The sequence below is a fragment of the Parus major genome, chromosome 14, assembly GCF_001522545.3.
Source record: "Parus major isolate Abel chromosome 14, Parus_major1.1, whole genome shotgun sequence".
Lineage (NCBI taxonomy): Eukaryota > Metazoa > Chordata > Aves > Passeriformes > Paridae > Parus > Parus major.
In genome coordinates, this window is record NC_031783.1 from 10,117,350 (window position 1) to 10,134,004 (window position 16,655).

Below are 16,655 nucleotides of genomic sequence, written 5' to 3' on the forward strand. Positions count from 1 at the left end.
AGCACAGCCTTGTGTTGCAAGGCTTTTGTAAAAGTCCCTGAAGCTGCTGATCACAGATGTGACAGATTGCAATGGGGCAGCACCCTCCAGCTCACTGGATTCTTCAGGATTGCTCCTGTGGGCAGCAGATGGAGGCGTGAGGATGTCTCCAGATGTTTGTTTGGGACAAACCCCTGGAAGATGACAGGCAACAATGGCCAGAGGGACATGTTTAACTGAGGCTGAGCAGGAAAGGGAGTTCCTGGAGGAGCACATCTCAGAAAGCAAGAGGGGAGCCAGAGTGCTGATGTGACACTAAGTTAGTACAGGGGAAATGATCTGACCTAGAGTGGATCATCTCCAGTGAGATCTGCTCTTCCCCAAAATTTGGGCAACCTGGACTGCTCCAAGGCTGCTTGCAGGTACAGCAAAGTCTTGTTGAGCTGAAAAGAACAGTCCAAGCTTAGGTGTCTCCATCTCTGTGTGGATTAATGTTGGGCTCTAGCCAGCCTGGATTTGGAGGGTGGCCTTGCATCACCCCCAGCCTGGCCAGCACATCTGTGGCACTGGAGGAGGAGACAAAGTGGGAATAGCTGCATGTGAGTCTGGATAATGGGGAAAGCCAAGGTGGAGCTCTGGCACTGGGTTGTTTTCCATGATCCATGTGGGTTCCACCTTGCCCTGCCATGAAGCACAATGGGACACAATTCCCACCAGTGTCCCCCTCTGGTTTTCAGAGTTCCAAAGTTTGCTCCCAGCAGCCGTGGAGAAACAACTTGTGCCAGCAGAACTTGTGTTGGGGTGAGGCTACTGGTGCAACCAATTAAGGCAATACAATAAGATGGATCTAAAAACACAAGGGAGATGCTTTTGTCTTACTTCAGCTCAGTTCCTTCTGACAGGAAACCAGGCTTTTGTGTCTCATGGAAGAATTATTCTGAATTGTTAATCTTCTTCATACATTTCCCTGCTTGGTGATGACATCCTCGCTGTTGAGTTTGGCTGCTAACAAATTCATTATCTGTGTGGCTTCAATTAGCTGAGTAACCAGTCCTTTCAGTATCTGAAACCCTGTGCTTAGAGAAGGGAGTGCTGAAACTTCCTTTTTTATTTCTTTGCATTGCTGTGATGGCAGGGGGGTAACCTGATTTGTTAAAGATTAGTGGATCTTTAAGGTCCCTTCCAACCCAGACCATTCTGTGATGCCATGTTTCTTTGAAATGCCAGGCCTGTGGTGGTGGCTGGGCAGTGAAGGTGGTGGGGACTGCCCTGTGCCTGGCCCTGTGGCCCTGTGGCCATGGGGCAAGGGCAGCTCCAGCTGCCCACACTGGCCAGGGCTGCTTCCAGAGTGGTCCCAGGGCACCACAGGTAGGGTTTGGACTGGAAGCTTCTCTACTTCTCATTCTCCTCATCTCTGAGCTGGGCATGAAAAAGCCTTGTGCTCCTCCTGCCCCCAGGTGCAGATAAAATGACCTGTCCTGCACAAGGGAGGGAGTTTAATCCAGGAAAGCCCTCTGCTTCTGCTTTACCTGGTCAGTGCAAATTGCTTAATGCCCTTTAATTTCTAATTATTTATTTGTTCCTTTGGGATAAAGTGGAAAGGCAAGAGAAGACTGGGATCAGCAAAACAGCAGGGCAGGAGGGATTTTATTCTAGGAGAACTGTAATTACACTGACCAGATTTGCATAGCATTTTGTTGCAAAAATATAGGTTACAAGTGCTGAAAGAGAGATGATGACCTATCAGTGATAAGGCACAGAGATGAGTAATTAAAAAGATGTGCAGCTAATGGCATTGGTTAGAGAAAAAACATGTACAAGCTGTATAGGTGGAACAAGGGCTACTCTCAGGCAGAATTTACAGGGCAAGATAACTTGACATTTTGTAGTTCTCCAGTTGACTTGGCTTTTGTCAGAACTGCAGAGAGAGGGATTGATTATCTGATGATTCCTAGAAAGCATCTTTAAAAGAATGACTCATCCACACAGCCCTGCTGGCCATGGCCTGCCTTCCCAACACAGAGGTGCATTCAGGAGTCAGGCTATAGGTCATTTCATTTAGTAGGATGCTTTTGATTGAGGCAGCAGAAAAGCAGCTGTTTTCTGAAGTATATGTTTTTAAGTAGCCTTGTCATCAAGTAAAATGCATTTTTATGAATTCTTATATGTATATTTTAAAAAATCCTAATTTTAAAACCACTATAACCTGGCTGTTACTGTGACATTGTCCAAGTTTTTCAGAATGGTATGAGTGAGTATCAGTCTTAAATTCCCATTAGCTCCCAGCTGGGAGATGAGCAGAGCCACTGTCCTTGTCACCTTCACTGTCCTCTTCAGCCAGGCTGCTCTGCACAGCTCTGCTCTCTTGTATGAGCCACCTCGGGATCCCTGGAAGTTAACAGCTGGGCTTGGATACATCTCCATTGTGCACAGAGGAGGTGAATTTACATATCTCTACTGCTCAGAAACAGTTATTAAAATCGCAGCAGAGATCAGAGATTGCTACAGTATCTGCTCATACTTTTAATTAAGGCGCTGTCTGCTGTGCACTGGGCTGTACATCCCAGCTGCAGCTGCCTTTGAAAGCATCCCCATCTCCTTCACCAGTGTCAGCCCCTGGTTAAAAGGGACTCCAAGAGCAATGAGAGATGGAGAAAACAAGACTCCAGAGGTCTGCTCCTATAGGTGCTGCTTATCTGGGGTGCTTGTGGAGCCCATGGTGGCCAGAAAAAGGCAAAAAAGTGTCAGGAAATACAATCCATGTTAGTCCTGGTCAGCAGCTCAAAGCCCTTCTCTGTACTCTGCTGAATAATCTGTTGTCCAGTTCATCATCCTGCTTGATGCTCTGATACCACAGTGCTGAACTGATGCAGAAAAACAGATATGATTTGGTTTCAAGGAAGCTGAGTGTAAGCAGATCTGCATGTCTCATTTTAAAGCTGTTTTGTGTTTTGCCCCCACAGCAATGAAATCAGGAGGCACCCAGCTGAAGCTGATCATGACATTCCAGAACTATGGACAAGCATTGTTTAAACCAATGAAGTAAGTAAAAAAAGTCTGTGATTTAAAGTGGAATTGTGGTGGAGTGGCCATTTTCTAAGCTGTTAAAGGTTTGCTGTAGGTTAATGTGTCTGGTTCCTGAGCCTTGCTGCTGAGCCTCAACCTTCAGGGTCTGTTGACCCCTTGTCCTGCTAGGGGAGGACGTGAGGAGATGCTGAGGAGGCTTCAGAGACATTGTAGTCTTCTCAGGAATGTTATTCACTCTGATCTCTGTGAAATCTCCCATCATAAATACAGGATGTTTTCAGCATTTCTATCTCATGTAAACTTATTCCACAGGTCTGAGCTTTATCTAGTGTCAGTGCTCCTCTGGAACATGGCCAGACAAGAGAGATGATTCAAAACAGCTTTGGGAAGAGCTAAAGAGTATTTGTCTGATAAATTAGAATTTAATCAGTTGATTTATTGTTGTTTGTATTAAAGAGTTGTACTAGTCATTTGGTTAGGTCTATGCTGAGTCTGTGAAAATGAGTTTATCCAAGAATGGTACTGCAAGGGAAAGACTCTGGAGAGAAAGGGAAGAACTAGGATTATGCAGCCTTGATTTCTGCCTGCCTGGATCCCACTGAGATGTGTTGAAGTTATTCAGGTACAAAAAAGGCTCTTGAATCCTGACCTGTATGTTTGTGTTGTAAGAAGGAAAATTACTCTGTGCTCATTGTAGAGGGTTTAGCAAAGACACTTGGGGCTGCGAAAAGTTTAATGGAGCTATTCAGTGTCTTTGTCAAGGGTACCACTGGAATCATAAATTCATTTCCTTATTTCGTTCCCACTGTAGGGAAGTTCAGTTCATTTCCTCTAAGATGGTCCATGGAAGACTAAAGTAGCAGGGAATGGTTTGGAATGTGTGTTGGCACTGTGCTAGAGCTGTAGCAGGGAGTGCAGGCTGGAGAAGCTGCTGGCTGGAGACCGACAGATTCCCTCTTTCACTACAGATTTTGCTGTAGATTGACTTCAGACAAGTACAGATTTGACTTGATTTTATTTGACTGCCACAAGGGTCAAAAAATTGATCTGACCTTCCTTCAACCCAAGTTTGAGCAGGGACCCTCCCTCTGTGCCTCTATCCTGGGAATCACAAGAAAATCCTGAGCTTCCAGAGAGTACAAGGCATCTGTGCAAAGGCCAAATGCCTCTGTGTCATTTCCCAAATTGCACACAAATTTCTCCACGTTTCTAGTGGATCACTGGCTGCCTGGGAGTGGTTGGAAGAAGCACAGACAATACTGGCAACTCAGACAGCATCTATTCCAGCACCTGTCCTTCCTCTCCCTGAGGGTTTAATCACCAGTGCATGAGCCTGTCCCTTTTATCTGCAGGTTTGATGCACATAGGCACAACTCCTAATCGTGACTTGTCCCACATGCAAAATCAAGAACCAGGGGGATTCAGGCTGCCTTTGAGCATTTGGCAGAGTCATGGTTGCACTGTTGGCTTTTCAGTGTGTGATATGCTCCTTCTGCATTCCCTCAGATGCAGATAATCTCAGCCTTTATCATTGGTATGACATTGTAATTCTGGGAATGCTAATGAGGTCAGATCAAAATACTGTACAATGCACAGCCTCAGCAAGATGATGGATGACAACAGAGGTGTAGCCACGTTCCTGTGTAGGAGCAATTCCTACCACCCGCTGGAACAATAACAGATGATGTCTTAATCATTCCCTTGGCTTGGTTTGAGGGGCAGCAACACCCTCTTTTCTCACTGCTCTTTGTACTGCCTAAACCACTGGAAGAAGCATTCAGCAGCTGCTTTTCCAGGCAGCACACCTTCCAGGAGCAGCCTGTTGTGCTGAGTGTGGCTGAACGCATTAGTGCTTTGGAATAAGGCTGTTTGCAAGCATTTGTCTTCACTCTGATAACAGGGAACAGGGAGCCAGATGCTCAGCTAGCATAAATCTTCCTACCTCCTTTGGCATCTGGTCCCACTGGCCTCTTTCTCCACCTTATGGACTGTGGTTGATGAAGTTCTTGGAGAGGTTTGCAGAATAATTTCTTTATACAGAAATAAGCAGCCTAGAATGAAATAAAAATTTAAAAAACAAAAAACAACACACACACACAAAAAAGCCCCCAGGCCTTAAATCTATGAGACTTATGCTTGTAGGATCTTCTTAAGTCCCTTGACAGCCTTAAGACATGGCAATCCTTAAGATATCCTCAACATGGAAGCCCTTAACAGCTGCCATAATGTTTCTTGTGCTTCCCCTTTTCTATTGGGTACCCTTTTTATCCAGGCCTCACAAAGCTGGATCTTCCTTCCCAGGACAGGAGGCTGTAGGTAGCTCAGGAACATTTCTGCTCATCAGGGCTGGCAGACAATTTTTTTCTAGGTAGTTTAATTTGAGAGCCATAAAATGTCATCCTGGTGGCTACATCTGAGATGAGTTCATTGAAGGAAGTCGTCAGTGGGTAGTCAGGTTGTCTCCACCTGGTGCATCCCACGTATTCCACTTGTGTTATCAGCCCTGTGGCCTTTCAAAGCAGCAGGAATTACACGTTTTTTTCCTCATGACTTGATAAGCCTCTTCAGACAAGCAATCTCCTTCATGAAGCCCAGGTAACACTATTAGATAGGTGTAGGATTTCAAGCCTGATCCCAAGGAATATTGATAATCCAGAGTTTCCTGTCCTGTCTGAGATCTCGAATACTGAAAGCTGCATGGTGTGAGGTACATGAAGGGTATTATGTAGACATGAGGCCAGTCCCAGGCTCTGTTTGCATTTGATTCTCTGGAATTGCCTGGAAAGCTGTTTTTGCCACACATCACTGTACTCAGCGTCTTCCAAACTGAATTAATACCTGTTTGAGTGGGATTGCAGCAGACAGCAGAGGCCATGCCAGCCCTTCCCTGACACAGCTGGGCATCTGCTCATGGGAGGGGAGCTCTCCAGACCTTTGGCAGTGACTTCTACAGGGCAGCCACAGCAAAATGTGCTCCCTGGAAAACTGCTGAGCACACTGCAGAACTCATCTGACTGACTCTGCCCTTTCCCAGCCTCCCAGTTCCACACTGAATTTATCCAGGGAGCAAGCCAGCTCCAGAAAATCCCAGGCAGAATTTGGAAAGGGGAAATTAGAATCAGCCTTTGGCATCTTTTTTTCTCTGTGTTTGACATTAACTGACAGCTCTTCATCTGGTCATTGATTCAGGCTAGTGGATCAAATGAGGGAAGTGTAGCAGTCAGGGAAATGTGATAGCAGTAAATAAAGCCTGATCAGCTGCAATTATTTTATTTATCCGTGGCTCTGCATCTTCATTTCTGAAATAATTGCCCATAAAGTATTGCAGAGGAAGCCAAATCTATTTATAAATCCTATGGCCCAGTGTAGATTCCTTTACTAATTCCAAATGCATGATAGAAAAAGCACGTATTTGCTAAAACTCCAGGGAAGATTTAATGTATTTGCAATGTATCTTAGAGCTAATGTGTACTTTTATTTAGATCATAACAGTTCAATCATACAAAATTATTACCATATGGGACAGGAAAAAAATAGCAACCTCCCCTCCTTCCATGATTAGTGGAGCTAACTGTACTAGTATTGTACATACAACATAATAAAATTTATTTACGTGATTGCTGATATCTGCAGTTGCAGCTTTCTGTATGACTTATCAGGTAGGGATGTGTAGAGCCATAAATGTCAAAAGAGTTTTGGCTCATTTGTCCAAAAGGAGCATTTGTAGCTTTGTAGTTTTATTTGGTTTCCCTTTGTTTCTGCTGGCTCGTGGAGTTAAATAGCTGGCTCAGCCACAAAACCAACACACTATTTCTTTCCTCCCAAGGCTTTATTCTTGAAGAGGGAAATTCTGCTCCAGCAGAGGCAGCATTAGGATTCCTATTGCACACATTGGTGCCAGGATTTTGAGAGAGGTTTTTACAGTTCCTTATGGAAAAGCCAAATAGGATCAGATAGAAAATTATACCTTGTTATTGGAGTTGTGAGAAAAGTGTCCCGTGGTCTGTGTTTAGAAATGACATCTCTCATTCCATTTTTATAGGCTGCATTGTACAAATGTGTGCAAGGGGTATTCATTATAAAATCTTTGAGGCTTATTTTTTTCCATTCAAAGAAATACTACTGTATCTAGTGAACTCAGTTTTGAATGAACAGATAAAAGCCAGTTCTGCTCCAGCTTTAGATTTTACTCAATATTTTTAACATCTTTCTTTTCTTCTGATTTTACAAGTCACAGTACAGGATTAGAAACAGCCACATGACTGTTTCTTCCAGTAGATGAAGACTACTAAGAGTTTAACTTGCACTTAAAGTCTTTATTAAAGTAGAGCCAATTAGTATCAGGGGGATACCAGGCCAGAAGAGGATTTTGGGGTTGTGGAATCCAGTCTCCTTGAATCATGGGCATTCATTAATTGATCAAACACTGCTGACTGTGTTATTTGTAACTTTGGCTCTCACTGTCCCTCCTGAAACTTGCTGCTGTGGAAATAATGCTGCCCATGGGAGCATCTCCATGTTCCTGCAGCCTTCAGAGCCCTGACCCATCCCAGTGCCAGCCACAAAACTGGCTGGTAGTCACAGCCTGGGGCAAGCTGCTTTTCTACAGGACTGAAACAAGCACACCCACCTTTCTCTCGTGTTCCTGTAGCTGTCTCATGGCTCAAAGGCACAGGTGCTGTTAACTGGGCTGAGATCAAGCAGCCAGGGTCATGGGAAAGCCAGTACTGGCCCTCAGGGGAGTGGATGTGACACCTGGGGATGTGGTTTAGTGGTCAACGCCGTGTGCTGGGTGTTGAGCTGGGAGTTGGGCTTGGCAGTGCTTATTAGTGCTTGGGCTCAATGATCTCAGGGGTCTTTCCCAATTTAAATGAGTACATGATTCTGTGATTTTCGTTTCAATTGGCAAAGCACAGCTTTTCACTGGCTTTTAGATGTCACACAGTGGCAAAGGATAGCAGTGTTCTTCAGGTTTCTCTTTGATTTGCTATTAGGACTGTTCAACAAGTAATGCATCTTTTGATAGGGATATTAAATAGTCCAAACAATCCCTGTAATACAAACAACCATTAATCGCTTTCATTTCCTATATTGCCTTTCTGGGGTAGTGGCTGTTGTACCTGGGAAGTGCAGCCTCCAGGCTTGATTATCATATCAATTAGGGTGGTGTAATCCTTCTGCACTGGTGGCATTGCTTCCAAGTCAGAGGAGTTGAAATGAACTCCAGAATGGAGGCTGCTGAAAGATTGCTTTCCTTATTACATCGCATCTCACGCTGTTTTGAGGAAATACGTTTTGCCAACCTGTTACATGTGAGCTGGCAGGCATCCAGTGTAAACATACTGTTATAAGTCAACATAGCAATTAAATCAAATTGCAATGTTTCCTCTGAGCAGCTAGAGAAGTGAGATGTGCATCCAGTAGCTGCTGTGCTCAGAGCCTTCCAGGATTAGCGCTTTGGCACTCTGGAATGTGCTGTGTGAAACCCAACTGAGCAGTCGCTGGTCAAAGTACAACCCAACCACTGAGACTGGTCCCTCAGCCTGAGCAGTGTTACTGTGCCACTCACTGGTTCTGTGCAGGGTGGGTTACTGGAGACCTAAGGTTGAATAAACCGGTTGGAAAGGTTAAAACTGGCAATCCCAGCATTTGGTTTATGTAGGAGTATTTTAAAATTGCAAGGAATGCTCTTGTTATATCGTGAAGGAGAAGTGCTTTCATTGCTGCTGGAAGGAATAATCAGTAATCAGATATTCTATGGACCTCATCTATGAGATTTGGGGCTTTTTAAGGGCATTCAAATTCTTGCCAACCAAATCCCTACTGATATGTTTACCTGAATGAGACTGATAGGTACATTTGATTGTACTTAAATCAGGAATAAATCTGGAGTTAACTGGATGAATTATATCCTTTGATATTTAAAGTGCATGAGATCTGAATGTGGTCCTAAATAAGGACAGTGGGGGATGCTGTGTAGTATTTTAGCTCTTTAACTTTTGGTATATTATGCATGAACTGTTTTTCTCTTTTATAACTAATCCTGTTCATCAGATCAGACTTCTTCAGTATTTCAGTGCAAATTGCGTTTCAGGACTCAGCAGTGCCTCTGGTCCAAATCTCATTTATGCAGATTGGAAAATTTGTGGTGACTTCAAGGGGAGCTGGATCAGGATTGAGGCTGACTGATGGCCCTGGACAGCAGTGAAATCTTGTCTCTGTCCACCACCATGCTCTGTATTTCCCCTTGCCACAGCTCAGCAGCTGCTGGTTGGAATATCGATCAATCTCATCCAGCTCAGGAGCAATTTGTTCTCAAATTCTGCAAACATGTTTATGGAATGACCCCAGAGTCAATGTCTGCAAGCCCAGGTAGCTCAAAGGTTGTCCATTCAGATTAGGATCTGTGACAGCAGATTTCACTGTGCCAGCAGCCAGGAGGGGAAGATAAACCTCCTTCCCTCTCTGGGCAGCAGCTCCTTTGTGCTATCCCAAGCTGAGCTGCCCTGGATTATCCCCTCCTGGAGCAGGGCAGGATCTGCTCTAAGCCAGGACTGGACAACGTGAGTCCCATTGGTGGAAGAGACCAGACTTTATTCCAACAAACCAGAGCTGTTTTGCTGGATATCAACATCTCTGTGGGGTTCAGCTCCATCCCACTTCCCAGCACTGGGAAGCTGCCATCCACCACTGCTGGTGAATCACCCCCAAAATCCCTCTCTCCTGACATTCCCATGGCATCTTCAGCTCCTGACAGAGAAGACTTTGCTCTACATCTCATAGAAATGCCAGCCCCCCAGTCTCTGTCACTGGGGTTTTCTGCACAGCCTTCCACCCTTGCATTTCTCCTTGGGCTGTTTTTGGCAGATGATAACAGGATGCTCAATATCTATTTTTGTTCTTGTCTTACACCAACACAAATGGGCACAGGTGCTGCCTGTACCTGACCCTTGTCACTGTTAAAAGGCAGACCTGAGTCTGCAGCCACATTTTACAGTACAGAATTGTCTCTGCTTGATTAGCTGTCTTCTAGGTACTTAGAGAATCTTGCTAATTAGTCTTTGAGAACAAAGACATGCTGGTGTTTATTTTTTCTTTAAAAGCCATTTATTGCAGCAGCTAACTTTTTTTTTTTTTTTTTTTTTTTAACATTACCACAGTATATTAGGAAAGAAACATCTTCAGCATCTGATTTTAATCAAGCCACTTCTTCACTTTAATTTTCTGCATACCAAGAAGCGCAGTCCTGTGGCTTTGTCTTTTAATCAGAGAGGCACTTTAGCTCCTCAGTTCCTTATTTCACACAGTTCACCATGTATCAATGGTGCAGAGAAGTGAAGAGCTGGCATGAAATACATAGCCTGTAATTTACTGCTGAGTAACAGGGCTTGGCACACAGGGGACTGGTGGAGCACTGAGGTAAGATGTCCTAGTAAATCTAAGCAAAAAAAAATGTGTCCGCAGTGTTTTCAGTGGGATATGCAGATACTGCTACCCTGAAACATTCCATGGGAATTTGTCTGTTTCTCTACAATTTATAATCCTTAAACTAGGCTCCAGGGGCTGAAATTCAGGGGGGAGGAAAATGATTTGTGCAAGACTTGTGGTGTAAACCACAGGCTGAGGCTGTTTTCTCTCTGGAGCAGCACATGCGGCTTTGTCCTGAGGATGAGTTGCACCACACTCATCTCACCCCTTGGGATGAGTTATTTTTGGATGTTTTATGGAGCTAAATTGCTCTTTCTCTGTCCCTGGTCTTTATGTCACACAGAGATAGCTCTGGGGATCACCACCACTTTGGAGGAGGCAGATGGGGATTTGGCCTCTTGCGCCAAGATTTGTTTGAAGTTTGTCAGCTCATTTCAGCTCTCAGCATTTCTACAGGTTTTTGAGTTAGGGCTGCTGGCCATCCAAAGTGGCAGGAGATAAGCAGCAGTGAAGTGGATGTGATGAAACAGCAAGTGTAGGACTGAGGAACCGTGCCCAGCTTCTCCAGAGGTCACCAGTTCAGGCAGCACAGTTCTGTGGTCAGTGACAATGCAGAACTGGTGTGGCATTTAGGACAGACCCACAGCCAAAGTATCAGTGCCTTGCAGGTCCAGACAGGAAGGTTTTGGCAAAGCTGAGGAGAGAGGGCACAGCAGAAATCCAAATTATGCCCTTGGCATGGTGCTGTGGGTGACTCACCGCTGTAAACCAACAAAAAGGGTGTTTCAAATAGCCATAGTAGCTCTTAATAACACAGATTTAGGGCAGGCTGAACTGAATTGGTTTTTTTTTCCCTGAATTTTTTTTTTTTTCTGTGTCTAGTTTAATAGTCCTAGTACTTTTCCTCCTAATTTTTAATTTTTCACTCTGCTGTAGTTCTGCATATGGGTAAATAAAAGTGAGAAAGCCTGAAAGACTCATTTGCATGTGAAGAAGTAGCAGAAACACAGAGTAAGTAGCATCTGCAAATGTGTGGGAGATGGAGAGTAGCAGGGGGACAGCAAAACTGTTGTAAATAGAAGCAGCTTAAAGTGCAGGATTATGTGCTATGGATAATAAAACACCCCAAGCCAGCACATAAGCCAGATACTGTTCTCAGCAGCAGCATCCAACTGATCCTGTTAGCACTTCAAGACCCTTTTGTAAACCTTGCTAATTGGTAGTCCAAATTCTTTGTGCCAGGGTGTTCACCTGGCCATAGGACACATATGGCTGGCCATGGAGACCTATAACAGCAGAAATATTGCACACAGACCTCAGCTACACACAGGTTGTATATGGATTTTAAACTGCTTTGATTAGCTGGCAGCAGGCAGCAAAAGAAATGGAGGTGTTAAATAAATTTGTAGGTTTAATGGGAAATCTAGCAATAATTGATTTAATTTTCTTTGATTCCCAGTATGACTGACTTGTATTTAGTTTGAGTCTATCTTGTGATACACAAGAAGGGAACTTTGACCCAGCATATTTGTGTTGCCCTGTATTCCTGTTTGAATCACCACTCTAAGATAACCCAGCCAAAATTTTCAAACAAACCTCTTTTGCATCTGATTCTTTAGGGGGTTTATTAAGCAGAAAATCTGATTTTCAGGGCATAAGACCCAGAGATTTTTCAGCCTTTCATGTTGCAAACCCAGGGTTTGTGTCAGGGCTCTGAGTGAGCCCCAGCCAAGAGGAGGAGGGAGAGCAGTGCTGTAGTTCCAGCGCCAGCTCTGTCTTCTGGGCTGACAGTGGCAGATAACTGGCAGCAAAATCCTGGTTTTCTCCATAGGACTGAAGTGTGGGGCGAGGGGTTGTTGGCAGTAGGAGGATGGGGTGCAGAAAGAAGTATTTGTGCCAGCCCTGGAAAAGGTGGGGACAGCAGCTGTCCCTTCATCTTGACCCAGTGCCATCAGGAGGGCAGAGTCTGCTTTTCCCATTGCCTGCCTAATTTTCCTATTCCCAGAGCCAGCTCCAATATTTTTTTTGCAGCCTCTCAGGTGCAGGAGCTGGGTAACTGGGATTTTAGCCCAAAACATTCCCTTTTATGCTCTGCCTGACCTACTTGTCACTGCCCATGGGGAGCTGCGGGGGTTTCTGCTCCGCTTGTGCTTTGCTTCCAAGAGTCAGGCTTTTGTGCCCAATGGTATCATGGTGCCTTGAAGTTATCTTGGCATGCACTGGGTATTTTGGTAGAGAAGCTGGTTTTTCTGTGCTTCAGTAGCGCTCAGGACACTGATGCTTTGCCTGAAGCGTGGCAGAGCTTTCCTGCTGCGGCGTGGAGGGGCAGTGCCAGTCCACAGCGAGCCCGTGAGCACAGACAGGCCCTGCTCTGTTAGCAGTCAGAGAGAGGAGATGATTTTGCAGCATATCCAGGCCACCTATTCAAGTCCAGGTTCTTTTGGCACCCGTGAAATTGTCTGACAACTTGTGAGCGGGCAGCGTGCCATGTGAGCAGATGGGCTGGCTGTCCTGGCAGCCAAGAGCCTGGGATGCTCAGCTGGCAGAGGGGAACGGGAGCAGAGCTCCTCGGTGCTCCTGTCCAAATGCCTGTCCCTCCTGAAGTTACCCAGGGAAGAGCAGGCCTGGGGGATGTCTGGCATGGGCACGGGGTGTTTCACAGCAGAGATGATACCCCCACATTCTGCCCTGGGCTCCTGCTCCTCCATCACCCAGGACAAGGCAGTTTCTGAGATGCTTTCAGCCTGAGCTCCACCCTGGGGCCAGCTGGCACCTGCCACCATCCTGTGTCCTCCAGAGACTCACCTTGAAGACAGCAGCACAGCAATTATTTTTTTAACCACCTCTGCTAGGTGGTTTCCTATGAGAAGTGGATCCTGAGATAAAGGGATTAAAATATCCTCTTTGAGGCTTCAGAAATTGTCACAAGGACTTTCTCCAGGGGAAGGACTTAATGCTCATCACCCTGAGGGGCAGCTTTCCTCACACAGGCTTGCACTGCATGATGATTGACGCATCATTAATTAACTCTTATTAATTAACCCCATAATCTGAAGGGATGGGGAAGGCATTCCTCGCAGGGCTGGATCCTGTCATTTCTTTGAACACTGGAGTCCCCTGTTCTGCTGCATTCCCACACCCATCTGGCTTTGGGACTGAAGAAGCTCATAAAGAAGGCAGGACTAATGAACAGCCTTTTACAGGCCCCCATCAGGTGCCTTCATTTCCTGGCAGCCACAGTTCAAACGAGTTTTGCAGGAGAGCAACTATTTGTATCTGTTACTTGCAGTTTAGAGGAAGAGGAAAATGGAAAAAAAATAAAAATAAAGTATTGGTTGTTGCCTTTCAGGCTTCCCTTGTTCCCTGCTGTGTAGGGTATGATGCTGTGAAAGATAAAGGATCTGTCTGATGTGACACAGGTTCCACCTGTCTCATCCCTCCTACTGGAATGGTCATGCTACATAAGCCCAAAATTAGGACAGGAATTCAGTCCTGCCTCTGTCTCCTTGTTTACTCCATCATAATTTCCTCCCTCCCCACAGCTCTCCAGCCCTGTACTGTGCTGAAGGGCTGAGCTGCACCCAGAACAGCAGCACAAGGGGCAGTGCTTCTCCTGCTGACTTCAGCTGGGCTCTAGTGACCACTGACAATCTCCCATGTCAGGCAGCAGCATGATTATAGCTTTCTTTCACTAATTCTGGCTGCATTTGCTGTTGAAGGAACAACAATGCAGCGATTCTGTAGTCTAAATGTGGCCTAAGGACAGAAATTTCCCTGTTTGCCCACAAACACAGATTCTTGGGGTGATGCCAGTGCCAGTAAGACATCAGTGGTGCTGATAAGCCAATAGTCATAATCACTGATCAGTGCTTTGCTGATGTTCTGGCAAGGCTCTGGACAATTCTGTGCCCAATATTGTCAACCCTACACTTTTGCTATTATGTGCTGCATCCTTTGGCAGGAGAAAGACCTTCTCAGTGATCAGAATGGTACCTGGGCTGCAGGAGGTGCCCAGCCCCCCCATTATTCTTGGCATAGCTGGCTCCTTTTATTTGGGGTTGTAAATCAGTGCTCATCCCTCCGATGCAATTCCAGACCCAGCAGTATTAATCCTGCCATTTTGTGTCTCTGCAATTGGGAACGGCCTCCTGTTGCTGACATCTGAATTACATTCTTAACAACAATTTCCTTTGTTATACAGAATGATGCCAAAGCAAACACTGCTGTTGAAGGCTCACTATCTGGTTTAAATAACACAGACCTTTAAATGGATGAGGACTATGAATAATTTTTATGTAGATCCTGGGTTTGTGTTTTTTACTTGCTTGTTTTTGAAAGATTTGGTTTTGGGGTTTTTTTTAATCTTTTTATTTTAATTTGTTTATGTATTTATGTATTTATTTATTATTTTTATTTTCCCTGGCAGTGTAAGCCTGTCACTTTTGCAGTAGGACAGTTTGGAAAAGCTCCCTGATCCCTCTTAGCTAATTGTACTCTTATTATGTTTTTGGATTCTCTTGTCCTTCCTTTCTCCTAAAAAATGCATTGAATTGCCTGATATTGCACCAATTCTTTATGGCAATATCTTCTAGATTTAAAAGCTACATGTGTTGAAACTATTTTGGTGTTACCAAAGCTATCTAGTGTCTGTGAACTTAAGGAATGTATTTTCTGGCGCTCAGCAGTGACTCCAAAGCCCCAAAGAATTGCACTCAACAGCCCTGAATTTCAAAGCCTGACATCACTGTGAGCAAGGAATACAAATCCATCAACAGAAGCAAGATTTTAATTGCTTTTGAATGATTCTATAGAAATCTAAAATTGCTTTGTGGGATGAAAAAAAAAATCCCCACTTTTGTCTGTGAAGGAGGTTTTAATTCTGGTGAATAAAATAAGTGGTTGCTGGAATAATACAAGATTTTTTCCCCTCTGACTGTGTAGCTGTTCCTACAGCCACTGCCTGCTGGGATTTTATCCCTGAGCAGTGAGACATCAGAGTTCATCAGATATTATATGTGGCAATTGCCAAGCCAGGAGAGGCTGTTTGGTGGCTGGAAGATTTGTGCATTCACTGTTAAAAAATGAGACCACCTGCATTCTTTTGCAATGTGACCTTCTCTAGTTGGTCATATGCTGTGTTTTCTTTGTGATCTGATCTGATTTTAAGGATAATCAAAAGACCAACAGTTCTTTAAAACCCAGTAATACCTTGACTTTTCTTTTACAGTTTTCCTTTTTTTTTTCTCTCTTTTTTTAAATGAAAGGAATGAAAACCTTTGCAGGCGTTTCTACATCTGGCTTAGCTTCTAGTTAAATGATCTTCAGGGAGGGCTGGAAAATATTACTTCTCCTGTTTAGAAGAGAAGCAAATGAGTCATATTTTCCAAAATAGTTTTCAAGGAAGGGAATATCAGAAGTTGTTTGTATTTTCCTGTTTAATAGATTTAGTGAATACTTAAAATCTGGTCTGCATCACGAGAGGAGCAGCACCAGGGTGTGAGTGGTTCCTGTGCCATGGCAAATGGCAGAAGCCTGCCCAGCTGGCAGGTGCCAGGGCAGAATCCACATCTGAGACCCCTGGGATGGGGCAACCTGAGGGTCCCTTCCCTGTCCCACCCCTTTCTTGTGTGGGGGTCAAATGCTGCAGCCTTCCTGGCCTGCAGAGGAAATAAAATGTGGTCTCTTGTCTCATCCCAGCATTTCTGCCTGTGAATCAGCTGGAGGAATCCCCTTCCCCTACCTAAAATATTTAGGATGCCCAAAGATATCCAGGGCAGCCAAACTGGAGAGACCACAGTGGAGGCTGGGAGCCTGTCCCACCTTCTGCCTCTCCACGTGGCTTCTTGGCAGAGAAGCCTTTGCTGAGACCCTGAACAAGCCTCAGCCCAGGCCAGGACACAAAAAAGTTTCCATATCCCCCGTGTCCACCTAAATCAAATCACAGATGAGCTAAACCTTCTCAAAGGCGTTCAAGGACATCAACAGACATCACTCAAGTGGGGCCATAAGAACATCTAATACAGCAATAACGTTTCCTTCACCAGGTATGGAAAATATTGCTGAGCTTGTTTCAGGAAAAACAAAACATGACAAGAAAACCCAGTATTTTATATCTTATTTAGCATTACACTTACATAAAGGTGTTTGGTTGCAGCATCTGACATTCCTCCCTGGTATTTTCCTGGAATTCAAAGCATGTTGATGCTGACATGTATTAGAGT

At 44.7% G+C, this 16,655-nt stretch overlaps 1 protein-coding gene across 3 annotated transcripts in view; it reads left to right on the forward strand.

The window, feature by feature from the left end:
• Nucleotides 1-16,655, forward strand: part of FAM20C (FAM20C golgi associated secretory pathway kinase) — a 57,584-nt gene that overhangs the window by 9,194 nt on the left and 31,735 nt on the right. For all 3 annotated transcript variants that reach the window (XM_033517885.1, XM_015642978.3, XM_015642979.3), the window contains one exon: nucleotides 2,943-3,021. In XM_033517885.1, coding sequence (XP_033373776.1) covers nucleotides 2,943-3,021 — 79 coding nt within the window. The remainder of the gene's footprint in view (nucleotides 1-2,942; nucleotides 3,022-16,655) is intronic.